This window comes from Ceratotherium simum, chromosome 11, assembly GCF_057802395.1.
Source record: "Ceratotherium simum simum isolate JZ-2026a chromosome 11, ASM5780239v1, whole genome shotgun sequence".
Lineage (NCBI taxonomy): Eukaryota > Metazoa > Chordata > Mammalia > Perissodactyla > Rhinocerotidae > Ceratotherium > Ceratotherium simum.
Window position 1 is genome coordinate 43250541 of NC_141910.1, and position 16959 is coordinate 43267499.

Sequence of the window (16959 nt, forward strand, 5' to 3'; positions counted from 1 at the left end):
CCCTTACTAGAATGTAAGCTCCAGGGATTTTTTTCTTGTTCACTGCCAAATCCCCAGCACCTAGAACAATGTCTGGCACTGAGAAGGCACTCAGGAAATGTGTTGAATGAATAAATGTGAAAACTGAAGCACAGAGAAGTTAAATAAGTTACCCAAGGTCATAGCTAATAGTTAGTGAAGCCAAGACTCTAACCCAGAAAGTTTAAGCTTTTTGGGTATACATTCCACTCAACTATCCTGCCAGATAGGAGAGGGCAGGTAGATTGGAAAAACATGGAGGGAACAGGGTATTGGATTTCCCAGTAAGGTCAGAGAAATCAACGCTAGAATACCTGAGTGAGAGAAATAGAAGAATAGATTGGGATCAGGGACAGAGTTGTTGGAATTGAAGATTTCTTTGGTAACATAGTTACAAAACAGATGTGGCCATGTGGTGGTGGCTGGACTAGAGATGAAGGTCCCCAAGATGAGGTGTTCGAGGAATTAAGAGGCCAGGATATTTTATGTGTTTTTAATGTAGACAATAAGGTCACACAGGGTGATGGCAGGACTTTATATGAGAGTGGAAGAGTGATGTCCCAGAAGCAGCTTGGGGTGTGGAAAAGATGTTAAATCCACCATCTTGTAGGTTTGGGGACAAGGGCAGTTCCTGCTCTAGAAGTCTTCAGGGCAGATCCAGATTTCAGTTGAGGCAAAGAAATATTAAGAAATATTGAATTACAGAGGTTGTATATGTAGAAAAGATTGTGTACTATGGAATAGTAATTCACTCTGATTTCTTAAGTAATTTAAAGTAGATTTCATACATTTTTATCCCATTTTCCTGTTGAATTATAAGGTCAAATATCTTTTATTCATAATTTCCTTTAGACACTTATTACATTGGGCTTCAGAGTAGATCTTAAATAGAATTGGCTGCCTGACTCTCATCATAAACAGTTCCAGTTGCTCTTCTGGATCTGAAGGGGGAGGAAGAGTATCCTCTACCCACTCTGGGTCCTTTGTGGCTGGGCTACAAATTAAATTGACATGAGACTGAATAGCAGGAGAAAATCAAAGTTTAATAACATGTATACATGGGAGAAACTCAGAAAATAGAAACCGAGCAACTCCGTCATTCTGACTAAGCTGCTCGCTTAAGTATTTTCAGCTAAAGGTGAAGAGGGTGTTTGGGGGTAGTGGTTTGGGATTTCAGAGGGGAGGAAGACAATTCACATGGAGATGGAAATGCAAATGTTTGTCAGACAGCTCTTTACAGAGCCACCTATAGAGAATGTGGCCTGGGAGACAGAAGTTTTGATAAGATGGGCTTGTTGGTGCCTTTCTTATCACATCTATTTTACATTATACTACAGCCATCATATGGTAGTGGCTCCTTTCTGTAACAGGCCTTCTATGTTAAATTCTTTAGGCAGTTAATGGGGGAGGTCAAATGTCCATCACAGAAAATAATCAAGGTAAAGAGACATATTTTGAGGTGGCCAGTTTTGATCTCTTACAGATCCTAGTTAGGTTCTCCCACAGTGTTTATAAAATGCAGCATCCAACCCTATGCCTAGTGTATTAGAATGGGTTATAGATCTCGTCTTGCTTATCATTCTGATGTTGGTACATTCCAGGAATTTTCTAGTTGGATAACGTTGCAAACTCAAATTCAGCTCTTTCTAGATACATTGTACTATATCTATGTTTATCTGATTTCCTCCTTTTAATTAATATAGAAACTATTATATAATTTTCCAATTTTGAAGGAGATCTCCAGGAGTTCTCAAAAATGACTAATGAGTCTCTCAGTCTTCTACCTGCACAGATTTATTCAATATGTAGGTACTCAAGACTCTAAATAATAAAGGATATTTCATAGCTTTTTAATACTCACTTAGAAAGCTTCTGAGATATCAAAGATGTTTACCCTATGCCCTATTTTGTTATTTTCAGGCACTGAACCTGGGCCCTTAAAATAGATGCAGCCATATGATATTCCAGTGAGCTGGCTTTGGGGTTGGGAATGGTTTTTTTGGAAGAGAATGTATGACAGTAATAGAAATAGCAATCAGTTGTGTAATAGGCTTTGTAGTTTCAAAGTACTATTATATACATTTTTATGTCCTTACAACAACCCTGTGGAGTAGTTATTATTCTCTTTATCTTATATATTAGACAACCCCCCCCAGAATGGTAGAATAAATTAAAAAGATGGAAACCTGGGTCTTTTCCAGTCATCGTCAAATACCCTTCTTTTTGTACTATTCCTGGAAGGGTATTTAGATAAGAATATAGAGATATGGAGATATTTAGATGAATATAATGGTGTCTTAGATTCTTTTATCAGGAAATAATTTTCCATTTTCTTCATTCATTAGGATTCTTTATTTCTTTAATACATATATGGAGCTTTCTTTTACAATAATAAGGGCCATGAATTTAGCACGCCCTTCAAATAAATTTTGAGGTAAGAGATAATTCATCACAATTAAAAAAAAATTTTGAGGGCGACATAAAAAAATGTAGTTTAAAAAATAGATCAGTCTTGGGGCCAGCCCGGTGGTGTAACAGTTAAGTTAGCGCGCTCTGTGTCAGCTGCCAGGGGTTTGCCTGTTCAGGTTCTGGGCGCAGACCTACTCACTGCTCATCAAGCCATGCTGAGGTGGCGTCCCACATAGAGCAACTAGAAAGATATACAACGATGACATACAACTATCTACTGGGGCTTTGGGGAGAAAAAAGGAAAAAAGGAGGAAGATTGGCAACAGATGTTAGCTCAGGGCCAATCTTCCTCAAAAAAAAAAAGATGAAAATAGAATTAAAAAAAAATAGATCAGTCTAAATTAATGGAATATTTGAATTTTTAATCTTTCTAAAGAATGCATTTTAATTACTTTAAAGTATAAGCATAATTGAAAGTAAGGTGGCAATTCTTGCTTAATATTCGGCCCCTAGGAGATTTTTTTTTAATGAAAAACTGAGAGTGATTTTTAGTTGCCTTATGGTTTTAAGAAAATAGACACTTCAGAAGTGCTTGAAAACTGATGGATTACATACATATCTATATCTTGCTTATGCTAATTAAAAAGTTTTTTTTTTTTTTTATTTATTTATTTATTTGTTTTCCCCCAAAGCCCCAGTAGATAGTTGTATGTCGTAGATGCACATCCTTCTAGTTGTTGTACGTGGGACGCAGCCTCAGCATGACCGGAGAAGCGGTGCGTCGGTGCGTGCCTGGGATCCGAACCCGGGCCACCAGCAGCGGAGCACGCGCACTTAACCACTAAGCCACGGGGCCAGCCCAAATTAAAAAGTTTTAATAAATTATACTACAGATCATCACAAATTGTGAACCATCATAATCCAAATAAATGGGATTTTGTTTTATTGACGTAGTCAGTGTTCACTGATCCATGCCCCCCGTATCTGAGTATCTACTGTCTGTCAGGCAGTGTTCCAGATGAATAAGGAAGAACATATAAATGCTCTGGGAATGTAGAGGAGGGGTGTATATATTATTTGGCCTGTCTTTTCAAAATAATTTGTTTTAAAAGTGTATAAAAGTTGCTTCAATCTAGTTTGTTCTCCTTGTCTTTGTTTTCTATATTTAATATTTTTAAAAAGTAGAAGCAAAAACTAGTAGTATCATTTCTGTGATGTGTCTCTGGTAAAGTATACTCTTTATTTAATTTCCTGGATCTTGTCCTTTTCTAATTGTACTTGTTCTTTATTTCTCTCTGGGTGCCTAGACCGGTTTCCATTTGTAATGTCTTTTCTGTTTCCCTTTCTGGCCTGTGTGTCTTGTGTTTAAACAACTTTTGTTTCTTAGGACACTGATACATTTTTCTTCTTATTTATCTCAGGCTTTACTTGGACTCCTGTATCTTAGACTTTTTATTTTCCATGAATCATATCCTAAAATTTAAAAAGTTTGCTTTCCTTTTACATTCATTTTTTTCTTTAACTTTTTTCTTTTCCTTCACATCCTAAAGAATCCTTGTAATTTCTAATAATTTTTCCATTAACATTTAGATTTCCCAAGTAATTTCTCTATATTTTCTACCTTTCTAGACAAAAGGAAAAAAAATTCTTCCACACATTCTAAGCCTTTATTACTATTAATAGGACTTTAAAAGTACCTATAGGTCTGAATATTTGCACTGAACTACATGTGTAGGAATTTTGATAGGTCCTAGAATATTTGTATTGGCATCAATCTTTAAGATTATCTATTCAGACCCCTTTATTATGTAAAGGAAAAGACAAGGTTCTGCTAATGAGACAGCTGAATCTCAAACCTAGCTCTATATCTCATGTATTTTTCCCAAAGCCACTAGATATTAATCAACACAGAGTTTCTCATTTCAAATGAAATTATTAATCTTGAAAGTACCAAAGTAATAGAATTCTAATTCATGAATCTTTCATTGATCAATCCTTCTTGGGCTTCTTTACTTTTAAAATACATATTAATTGTAAAAAGAAATTTTGTTTTGCTCTAAAATTATAATTAAATTTGCCACTACAAGAGAGAAAGTAATTCTTTCAACTTGGCCTTTCTGCATTCAAGGCACCTTTTTTGACCCTGCTGATCTTTTCCCATACATTCTCACCATTGGTGTTACCTCCTAAGTATATAGTTGTAATGTGATTCCAGTAATACACTAAGTACATTTAAAATGCGTTCTTCATCATTATTATTTTCGTTTTCTTACTTTCTCTTTTATCATTCCTGATTTTCTTTCCCCTTCTTTCTCAAAATAATAGATAAACATGGAATTAGGTGGATAAAATTGAGACGGGAAGGGATTGCTGTTCTAGTTTCTTTTTCTTCCACCTCAGCACCTGCCTACAGTTTGCCCCTGTAATTCCACCCATGATTTTTTTTTCAAAGACATATATATGTTAAATATACTTAGAATTGTCAGATTGACTTCAGCTTCTGTTCCCTTCTTCTGCTTTTCTATCACCACTATACACCAGTGCTTTTTAGACTCTAAGTCATCACCCATTAGTGAAGTCATAAAATCAGGTTAGTGCATTGCCCAACTAACATTTTTTTAAATGAATAGAAAATATCAGTGCATTACATATAATAAGGGAAGGTTTTGTTTTATGAAACTTTGTTCCAGTTTAGTATGTGTGTGATGTGTAAGGATGTAATGTAAAATGTGTTGAGTTTATTATTTACTATGAGTTGAGGTTGAAAAAAAAAAAGTTAGCAAGCCAGGGCCTTACCATTATAAGATTTGTACCATGGTTATACCCATTCAGTTAACCATGGGTTATAAACCCATCAGTGTGAAAATTTTAATTGGGAACCATGGTAAAGTTAGTCTTAAATCTCTTAATTGTCATTTTTGGATTAGCAAGTCTGTAGTATTGACTTGGAAAAAGGAAAAGAATTTTTGTTTTGGATGTCCCTTTTCACCCTTGTCTTTTGTCCTCCTCTTTTTCACCTGCCAAACTTCCCTAGTATTTTGGACTTTTGATTTGCCTTTATTGTATGAGGTGTCGTCTCCTGGCATATAGCTTTTCAGCTAGGCATTTGAAAAATTTTGTAAACTCTTTTTTTTTTTTTTGAGGAAGGTTAGCCCTGAGCTAACATCTGTTGCCAATCCTCCTCCTTTTCGCTGAGGAAGATTGGCTCTGGGCTAACATCTGTGCCCATCTTCCTCTACTTTATGTGGGACGCCCCCACAGCATGGGTTTGATAAGCAGTGCGTGGGTCCGGCCTGGGATCCAAACCTGCAAACCTTGGGCCGCCAAAGCGGATCCTGGGAACTTAATTGCTACGCCACCTGGTGGTCCCTGTAAACTCTTTTTAACTACAATAATTTCTTTCAACACACTTCTAGTTCCATTAATTAGAATTAAAATGATCACTTCTTATATTTGTCAGCTGATTTAGCCTTGAACATAGAAGAAGAGAAAATTTATTAAGCTTGAATGGGTTCTCCCCAAATCTGTTCTTAACATGTCCTGGAATCAACATGTTCCTTTCTCCCCCAGAGTATCACATGGCAATCTCTTTTGTATTTTCCATTTTAATAGCAACTGGCAAAACTTTATTTTTTATTTATTTTTTTTTTTTGTGGGGAGATGAGCCCTGTGCTAATATCTGCCAATCCTCCTCTCTTTTTGCTGAGGAAGACTGGCCCTGGGCTCACACTCGTGCGCATCCGCCTCCACTTTATATGGGACGCTGCCACAGCATGGCTTGCCAAGCAGTGCATAGTTGCCCGCCCAGGATCCGAACTGGTGAGCCCTGGGCTGCCGCAGCAGAGCGCTCGCACTTAACTGCTTGTGCCACCAGGCCGGCCCCAAAGCTTTTTATTTAGATTTATAATCAGGAGTGATGTTAAATTTTATCTAGTAGTTTTTACATAATACTAGTTAAAATACCGAGCAATTCAAAATAACGTGTTAAAATTATGTAATAGCGACCTCTACTGGTTTTAATTATGGTATCCTGAAAGTGGATTTTAAAAACTTGGGAGAATGGAAGTGTCTTTTGTTTGAGGTGAATTACATTCATTTATTAAAATAGAGAAATTAACATGAGTTCTTTCATTTTCAATGGAAATTCTAACTTAATAAGTGCTGGAAATTAAAATGAAGTATTTTGTTAAAATTTAATGACCTATGGAAGATTCAAACTCTAATGATGAGCTACAGTGTATTAAAATTGCTGTTACCAATGTAAACCCTTGATTTCCATGATTTGTAAACAGTTTTGATGTCAAGTACATTTGCATGATGGTTAAAGAACAAAATTCTTAGAGGTTTCAAGCGTGGAATGCTACTTGAGCTTGTAATTCGTATTGAAAGTAAGGACAAATGAATGAGAATTGGATTTAGATATTAGCTTCTTAAGCTTAGGTGTTGTTGCTTGAAATTTTATATAAGTAATGTTTAAAATGGCTTCTACTCATTCTCTCATTAGCTTTATCACAGTGAGGTTGAAATTCACAATGTGATTTTCCCCCTAGAATAATACAAGGAATGTTGAGTCTCTTAATTGCCTAATTAAGAATCTATACATTGACAGTTACAGTTTTCTCTTAGCTTAACTATGTTTGTAGTGTAAATTATGCCACATGTGGAAAGCCTGATTTTGATATTTTTTGATTTTAAAAGTAGATTGTAAGTGAAGAGCACTATTTAATATATTTGTTGCTTAGTTGTTATTTTCCTATTTTCCAAGGAACGTGTTCAAAAAAGTTTCCCTCATCCAATTGATAAGTGGGCAATAGCTGATGCCCAATCGGCTATTGAAAAGAGGAAGCGAAGAAACCCTTTATCTCTCCCAGTAGAAAAAATTCATCCTTTATTAAAGGTAAAGCTGAAATACTGCCTTCTTGCCTTTTAAAAGCACAATAAAACCCACTATTTTCAAACACTGTATTTTATGGATAGTAGAGTCAACTGAAGATTAAAATGCTCTCATTTTAATTTTTCCAGGAATTCATGTCATGGGGAGGGATGATATGATAATAGGAAAGTAAAGTTGGGCAAAATGATTTAAAGTAATTTCAGATCAACAGTAATAATCAAGCGAATTGAAAGAACTAAGAAAAATTATAATTGTGGATTTTGTTCATCTTAGCTGTTACTAGAACCTCAAAGAGAATTTATAAAACTCCTTTCTTGTTGGTTAGACCCAAGTGTCCCTGTAAATCCTTCAGATCTTAATCTTTTACATCATTAGGTGTGTAGGGACCCCTGTGAGACTGCCCTAGGGCTATGTGTAATCTTTGAACAAAAATTCCCCAAAGATCACCTAAACTATCCAGTCCTACTTGTCATTTAAATGAGTCAGTCAGTTGAAAATTTCTCCAGAACTAATAGAATGTAGAGTTTCTAGAAATTATTCTTTTTTATTTAATACAGTGAACAAACTGTTGATTAACTCTCACATCAAAAATATAGGTATTATAATTAAAACCTTAGTACTTTTGATATCGGTAATTGTTTTTTTATTATTATTTTTGCGTGTGTGAGGAAGATCAGCCCTGAGCTAACATCCATGCCAATCCTCCTCTTTTTGCTGAGGAAGACTGGCCCTGAGCTAACATCCGTGCTGATCTTCCTCAACTTTTTTTTATGTGGGACGCTGCCACAGCATGGCCTGACAAGCGGTGCGTCGGTGCACTCCCGGGATCTGAACCCAGGCTGCCAGCAGCGGAGCGCATGCACTTAACTGCTATGCCACGGGGCCGGCCCCAATATCAGTAATTTTATATGCACTATAAGAAGCAAAATGCTAATGCTTGCATATCTTATCTCTAAATTTTATTACCCAACAAAGTTATCATCCTCAGTTTGTAGATGAGGTAACTGAGGCAGAAAATGATTTAGTTTCTTTTTAGTCCAAGTTCACAGGGCTCTAAGTGATACTGTTAGGAAATCCAGGTCTGTTTGATCTTGTCTAAGATTTAAGGCTAAACGCTTGGATGATGTTTAAGACTGTCAACAAGTTATGTTTTGTACTTGAGTTGTTTGAATAGAAATATCTACCTATGTCTTAATAACTGGTCTGAGGAAATAATTGGAAGTTATAGAAAATTACTAAGGTATTAGTAATTGTATACTTCTTTATAATTCTCTTTTCATGATTTTTACTAGTCATACATTGAATTATATTCTAAGAGAATTAACAGATTGAGGTATGTGCATGCTGTATTAATGATCCTAAATTTTGAGTTTTGTGATCTAATTGTGTATATCATTTCAATTTGTTAATACATCCTCATCACTATAAACAGCTAATAATTTTTACATATCCTTAAATGTAAATGCACCCTGTACCTAACTTATAAGCAAACTTCTTATTTCAAAGTTTTTTTTTTCTTAATGAGATTGCTTAGAAAATAGAATTTTTTTTACTGTAGGAACTGGTCAGCCCCACTAAAGCCCATACTTTCTTTAAAGTCTAATAATTGGAATAGTTAATGTGCTTTTAATAACCACTACTGCTCGGTAGGACATAGCATGAATTTTGTTCCATAGATACAGCTCAGATACCTGGAATGTGCCACTAAGGTTTTGGGAAGTCCAGATTTCTTTGGAAAGAAGGGTAGAGGTATAAGGCTAGTAGATATTCCCAGATATTTATAATATATTAACTCTTGTTCTGCATAAAGGAAAAAAACTTTTGTCATAATTAATTCCAGGTGTTTTGAATTAGGTAACAATGAGCATTTCCCCTCCTCCAAACTTGGGCTTCCCTTCCTGGGTTAGGGATTATCTATTTAGTAGTCTGTACTTCTTAAGTATTTTACGTGATCATAGGTAATTTTGCCTTACCTTTTCTTAGCTTACATTTTCAAATAGCAGTATGTATCCAATAGCAATTCATAGGTGAAGCATTTAAAATTAAATACTGTTGATAATCACAGGCCTCAGTAAAAGTTAAGCTAAATTGTATACATGTTTATTTTTAATCAGTGTGTCAAATTTATAGTATATGATTTTTCAACATGCTTTTCTTTTAATTTTCCAGGAGGTCTTAGGTTATAAAATTGACCACCAGGTTTCTGTTTACATAGTAGCAGTATTAGAATATATTTCAGCAGACATTTTAAAGCTGGTGGGGAATTATGTACGAAATATACGGCATTATGAAATTACAAAACAAGATATTAAAGTGGCAATGTGTGCTGATAAGGTAGGATACTGATCTTCTATATATTCTTAAGTTTTTATTTGTGACTTATTGATGCTAACATTACTATTCAGACAATAAAACTGCTTATTATGTGTTAGGATATTTTTCTAGTAATCTAATAGCAAGTACTCAAGATATCACTTTACAGAAATAGAGTATTATATACATGGTATTAAAATGTGTTTAAACATGTCGTGCAGTTTTCGAGTACATACTATGTGCTCACACAGGGAGGAGATACAAGAGGAGTATAAAACAAGCCCCAGAGTTGAGGAAGTGATACTTATATTTGTGAAACAAGCAGAAAGTAAGGCAAGATAAAATGTCATTTAATTGTGTTATAGGGATAATGATATAGAAGTTCACAGAAGGGGAAAGATGAGGTTCAGCAAGAATAATAATAGTAGAATTCATGGAAAAAACAGGAGTTGTTTTGATCAGTCTCCAACAAATGTAGGCAAAGAGGCCAACTAGAAGGCTATAAGAATTATTCACAGATGAGGTGGTAAAGCCCTGGAATGAGGTGGTGATGGTAAGGGTGTGAAACAGAGGAAACTAATTCAGAGAGAAATCCAAGACAGGATTTGGGAATAAATTAGAAGTAATAGTTAACAAGAGAGACAGACAAACAGATAGACACTAGTATTGATAGAAAACTTGGAGGAGACAGTTTGTGATACCAGATGTAGAATTCTGTTTTAGAGAAGCCGTTGGGGGGCGGTGTTGGCAATATATCTAAGAAGAGATAATTGTGTGTCTGCTTTTTATCATTTAAGAACTGTATTCAAAGAACAGCTTAGGGTGCTTAACTTCAAATTTGACTATAAATTCCTTTTTTGTTATACTTTTTTTTATCTCTCTATGTAGGTATTGATGGATATGTTTCATCAAGATGTAGAAGATATAAATATATTATCTTTAACTGATGAAGAGCCTTCCACCTCAGGAGAGCAAACTTATTATGATTTGGTAAAAGCATTTATGGCAGAAATTCGACAATACATAAGGGAACTAAATTTAATTATAAAAGTTTTTAGAGAGCCCTTTGTTTCCAATTCAAAATTGTTTTCAGCTAACGTAAGTATCATTCTGTACAAGTATATCATTGCATGTGTTGTGAATTTTACGTTGCTACTCAAATTTGAATTTGTATATAGTTCATGATTGGTAATTTGTCAATTTTTTTTAAGTTGTGGGATTTAATTCGTAGTGCCTATGATCACAAAGTTGCTTCAACGGTTTCAATAACTTAAGCATCAGAAATTAAAAGACAAAATCTAAACTAGACTGATTATATAAGTGCAAATAAATTCATGGAATCTTCCAGGTACTCCAAAGAATAAAGCCTCTTATTTAGGTGGAAGATTTTTTTTGTTTAATTTGACTCATTTGAGTCATTCAACCAACACTTCATCAGTGCTGCCTATATTGTTAGATGCCATACTTGGCAATGGGGATTCAAAGATGGATAAGAAACATTTCCTTTCCTCAAGTTTAGTCTAGTCAAGACAAAGATGTAAACTTCAAATTAAATGGCAATTCAGTGTGGTAATTACCATAATAGAAGTACGACAGCAGTGTTTTTGGGAGCACAGAGGAGGGAGCCATTAACTTAGAGAAGGAATTACTGATCTTACAATAGTAATCAAACCAATCTAATTGGTTCCTGGGGAAATGCTGAGTGAGAACAGTTGAGATTGTCTCAGGAAGTTGCAGTCTAGAAATTTCTAGAACTGTAGCCACACAGCCTTGGTTGACTGGTGGAGAAGCAGTGCTCACTACAAAGGCTTGGACTGGGGCTCAAGTTATGGCAGTGAGTGAACATTAAAAAGTAAAGGAGTAGATTATGAGTTGCACAAATCTGTAAATATAGTGAAAACCATTGAATTGATCACTTTAAATAGATGAATTGTGTTGCTATTTATTTTAATAAAGTTTAAAAAAATAAAGGAGTAAAGGATAGGCAAAGATTTCTTAGGACACAAAAATCAAGAATCATAAAATAAAAAATTAATGAATTGGACTTCATTAAAATGAAAACTTTTGCTCTTTAAAAGATATTGTCAGAAAAGTAAAAAAGTCAGTCACAGATTTGAAACATATATCTAACAAAGGACTTCTATCCAGAATATATGAAGAACTTTTATAATTAAATAATTAGAAAAACAGCCTGATATTTTTAAGTGGGCAAAAAATTTGAAAACTTTATAAAAGAAGATATACCAATGACCAAAAAGCATATCAAAAGTGGTCAACATCAGTAGTTGAGATATTAAGACCACAATGGGATACTACTACTTACTCATTAGAAAGGCTAAAATTAAAAAGACTGACAATACCAGAGTTGAAAAGAATGTGGAGCAACTGCTTGTGGGAGCATAAAATTATCACATTGCTTCCAAGAATGTAATCTGGTATAAATACTTAGGAAAAGAGTTTGGCAGTTTGGCATAACTTTAAACATAAACTTGCCATACTACCTAGCAATTCCACTCCTAGGTTTTTACCCAGAAGAAATAAAAACACATGCATACAAAACTTGTTCATGAATCTTAATAGCAGCTTCATTTGTAATAGCCCCAAACTGGAAATAACCCCAATATCCCATCCAAAGGTGAATGGATATACAAGTTGTGGTATGTCCAGACAATGGAATACTACTCAGCATTAAAAAGGAATGAAGTAGTTATATATGCAACAATATGGATGCATCTCAAAAACATGAGCAAAGAAACTAGACACAAAAGACTATATACAATTCCATTTGTTTAATATTTTAGAAAAGGCAATTCTAATCTATAGTGACAGAAAGCAGATCACTGGTTTCCGGGGGCATTAGTGGTGATTAAGGGGGTGGGGCAGAAGGAAACTTAAGGTAATGAAAGTTTTGTATCTTTTTTTTTTGCTGAGGAAGATTCGCCCTGAGCTAACATCTGTGGCCAGTCTTCCTCTATTTTATATGTGGGTCACTGCCACAGCATGGCTGATAAGTGGTGTAGGTCCGCGTCTGGGATCCAAACTTGCGAACCTAGGCCACTGAAGCAGAGTGCACCGAACTTAACCTCTGTGGGGCTGGGCCGGCCCCAAAAGTGTTTTGTTTCTTGATTATGATGATATTTATTTATTTATTTATTTTTTAAGATTTTATTTATTTTTTCCCCCAAAGCCCCAGTAGATAGTTGTCTGTCATAGCTGCACATCCCTCTAGCTGCCGTATGTGGGACGCGGCCTCAGCATGGCTGGAGAAGCGGTGCGTCAGTGCACGCCCAGGATCCGAACCCGGGCTGCCAGCAGCGGAGCACGTGCACTCAACCGCCAAGCCACAGGGCCGGCCCTATGATGATATTTACAAGAGTAAATAACTACATAAAATCTCATCAAAAAGTACACTTAAAATAGGTGTACGGTTTTCACCCCTTATCCGCAGTTTCAATTTCTGTGGTTTCAGTTACCTGTGGTCAACTGCAGTCCAAAAATATTAAATGGAAAATTCCAGAAATAAACAATTTATAAGTTTTAAATTGTGCTCCATTCTGAGTGGCATGATGAAATTTATTACCTTCCCACCCGGGACGTGAATCATCCCTTTGTCCTGTGTATTCACACTGTATACAGAACCCACATGTTAGTCACTTAGTAGCCCTCTCAGTTATCAGATGACTATCTTGGTATCACAGTACTTGTGTTTACTTAATAATGGCCCCAAAGCGCAAGATAGTGATGCTGGCAATTCAGATATGCCAAAAAGAAGTTATTGTTGTTAATCTCTTACTGTGCCTAATTTATAAATTAAACTTTATCATAGGTATATGTGTATAGGAAAACCATGGTATGTATAGGGTTCGGTACTCTCTGCAGTTTCAGGCATCCACTGGAGGTCTGCTGTATCTTATTGAATCTGAATCGTGCCTCAAAATTGATTTGACAAAAAAATATAGTCACTGATAAAGATAATCAAATAAAAAAATAGTAATTGAAAAAATGCAAATTAGTACTTGTTTGTCAATTATGTAAACATTTTTCTAAAAGTTAAGATTGGCGATATTCAGTATTGTAAGGGTTTGGCAAAAGAGTTACTCCCATAAACCACTTATGTGAGGGTAAACCAGTGGACTCTTTTTTTAGAAAATATCCATTGACATTTTAAATACATACCCCATGACAAAATTCTTAAAGATTTTTTACCCAGGAATCTAACCTACAGAAAATCTTACAGAAGTCATGAAGTGTTGTATTAGAGCATACTTGTATGCATATATATTTGTAATAAAAATAAGATAACAGAAGAGTGGAATGAATAAGTGAGATAAAAGGGGGCTGTATGGTTTCATATGGATTCTTTGTCATTACTGGTAGATACACAAGAGCTTGGCATGCCACAAGAAAGGCTGGGTAAGAGAAGAGCTGAGGCAGATAGGAAGCATACGTAAAGTACTTCTGCTGCATACCAAAGTACGGTGGTTGTCTTGAGGAAAAACACTGTATGATTGTTTGAGTTGCAAAATGAACTAGCCTTTTTTCATGAAACACTGCTTTTACCTGAAAGAATGATTGACAACCTATGGTTATTCAGACTTGCGTATTTGGCAGACAGTTCTCAAAAATGAATGAAATGGGGAAAAAAAATGAATGAAGTGAACTTGTCACTTCAAGGAAAATAACTGGCAGTATTTGTTGACAGTGATAAAATTTGAGCTTTCAAGTGAAATTAGAATTTTGGAAAATTTGTATCCACTCCCATGATCGGTAGTGGTACAAATGGATTTGGTCTTTTAACACTGTATAGTGAAATGTGTTAACTGTGTTAATATTTGTAAGATCTGCAGAACTCAGTGGACCAATCTTTTCCAAGTGACCAAACTCATAGTGCTGCAAAATCACACGTGGGTAAAAGATCCATTCAAAGTTCAGAATAGGCTAATGGATTTTAATGTAACAGTACAAAATTTATATGGTTTCAGATTTCACATTGCAACTAACCTTTAGGAAATGACTATTTGTTGAATTTTGGTGTAATATCGTAAAAGGACATTCATTCCATTTATATGAAATGTCCGGAATAGGCAATATAGAGACAGAAAGTAGATTAGTGTTTGCCAATGACTGAGGGGAAGAGAAGAGTGGAGAATGTTGCTAATGGATACAGGCTTTCTTTTTCGGGTGATGAAGATATTCTGGAATTTGATAGTGGTGATGTTTGAACAGCTCTGTGAATATGTAAAAACCATGGAATAGTACACTTTAAAAGGGTAAATTTTATGATATGTGACATATCTCAATAAACCATACAAAGAAAAGGATATTCACAATTATTTGAATAGACTATTAAAATAGTCCTTCCTTTTCCAACTACTTATCTGTGTAAAGCTAGATTTTCTTCATATACTTTAACCAAAACAATGTATCACAACAGATTGAATGCAGAAATATATATGCAGCTATCTTCTATTAAGCTAGATTTTAGAGATTTGCAAAAATGTAAAACAATTCCTTTCTTCTCACTAAATTTTTTGTTCTAGAAAAATATAGTTACTTTTCATAAAAGTGCTACTTATTGTTATTTTTAAATAAATGTTTTAAAATTTTCTGGTTTCAACTTCCAGTATAGTAAATATTGATAGAGACAATTATAAACAAAAGCCTTTTGGAGTCTTCAGTAATTTTTAAGAGTGTGAAAGAGTCCTGAAACCAAAAAGTTTGAGAACCACTGACCTAGAGAAATATATTTGCAAATTGTACATCATTGCAAAAGAAATTCTTGAATTGACTTATATTTGTAAGTCATTAAAATTTCTCACTGTATCTGCCACGTTAAATTTCGTGATTGTAAAATGACTTGTTACCTCAAAATTTGTTTTTTATTATACAACCTAACTGAATTAATGTTTTTCCTCTAACAGGATGTAGAAAATATATTTAGTCGTATAGTAGATATACATGAACTTAGTGTAAAGTTACTGGGCCACATAGAAGATACTGTAGAAATGACAGATGAAGGCAGTCCCCATCCATTAGTAGGAAGCTGCTTTGAAGACTTAGCAGAGGTAAGTACTTTAATTATATACCAAAAAAAGTCTGCATAAAAACCATGTATTTGCAATAAAATTGGAATCTTAATTCTTGTTTCCAGCTTAAGTCATAATATAAACTGCTGACTACTCAGCTGTATTGCCCATTCCTCATAGGGTCATTATCAACATTTGTTTCTACTTTCTTATGAAACATAGAAAAAGTAATCTGTCATCCATTTTAAAAAAGTAGATCCCACAGAGGGGGGAGGCATTTACAGCTGACATGCAATCATCTATCTTACATAGCAAGGTTAAGAAAAATCGATGAATGCCCTATCAATGAAGAGGCCATTGAACTTGGATCCGAGGTCAGACTACTTGTGTTCCAGTCTAAACTCTGCTACTTATTAGTTGTATGTGATTGTGGGCAATTTATTTCACATCTCTAAACCTCTATATTTATGTTTGTAAAATAAGGATAATAATAGGTCTCAGGGTTTTTGTGAAAATTAAATAAAATAACCTACCTGAAATGTTTAGATAACCACCTTCACACACAGTAAGCTACTTTATATGTGATAACTGCACATTTAGAATAGGATGGGTGAAGTGAATAGGAAAATCAAGTCCAGGACCTAGATGATTCAGATCCGTAGGGGTAGAAAAATGGTAACCCTCTCCTTGGATATTTCAAATGCTAACATCTATGAGTTAGTCCTAATAAGTTGAATTGATAGTCATTCTGAGATTTCTAGCTCTTGCTTGTTCTCACTCTAAAATCCACTGTATCTTTTTTTATAACACAGGGTTGAGTTTGTAAAACGTAAAAAATTTAAGACTTTCAGGCAAAATAGTATAGTAAGTTTAAGCTCACTGCAGCCCTTCCACTCTTGCTTCAAACACATGGAAGTCATAAAGTATAAAAAGAAAAAAAAGGAATATACATCACTAGACTTAAAAACAAGGTCAGAAATGGAACAGACATTCAAGGTAGTGAGCTCTGGTAGGTGGGTGTTTAGCTCTTGAGGATATTGAAGACTAGATGTGCTCCATGAAAGTGAGCAGGACTTCTTGCTCCAAGACCCTGGCTATAATAGGATGCAGGGGAAATCTGCCAACCTGCTGCCAGAAGGTTTTGTAGAAGTTGTGGACTTGAAGTGGTGAGACGAAAACACTACCTTATAACAAATATACGTTAAAACCTAACAAAGTATCCCATGTTATTAAGCCAATATGATCACAGAGCCTGAGAGCCAAAAGTCATTTTAAGAGCAGGTTCTAGTCTGGTAGAGT

General features: G+C 35.0%; 1 protein-coding gene across 3 annotated transcripts in view; it reads left to right on the forward strand.

Moving 5' to 3' along the window:
* SOS1 (SOS Ras/Rac guanine nucleotide exchange factor 1) overlaps positions 1–16959 on the forward strand; it is a 171837-nt gene that overhangs the window by 88458 nt on the left and 66420 nt on the right. For all 3 annotated transcript variants that reach the window (XM_087436858.1, XM_004436726.3, XM_014792346.2), the window contains exons 3-6: positions 7193–7324; positions 9491–9655; positions 10523–10732; positions 15556–15699. In XM_087436858.1, coding sequence (XP_087292984.1) covers positions 7193–7324; positions 9491–9655; positions 10523–10732; positions 15556–15699 — 651 coding nt within the window. The remainder of the gene's footprint in view (positions 1–7192; positions 7325–9490; positions 9656–10522; positions 10733–15555; positions 15700–16959) is intronic.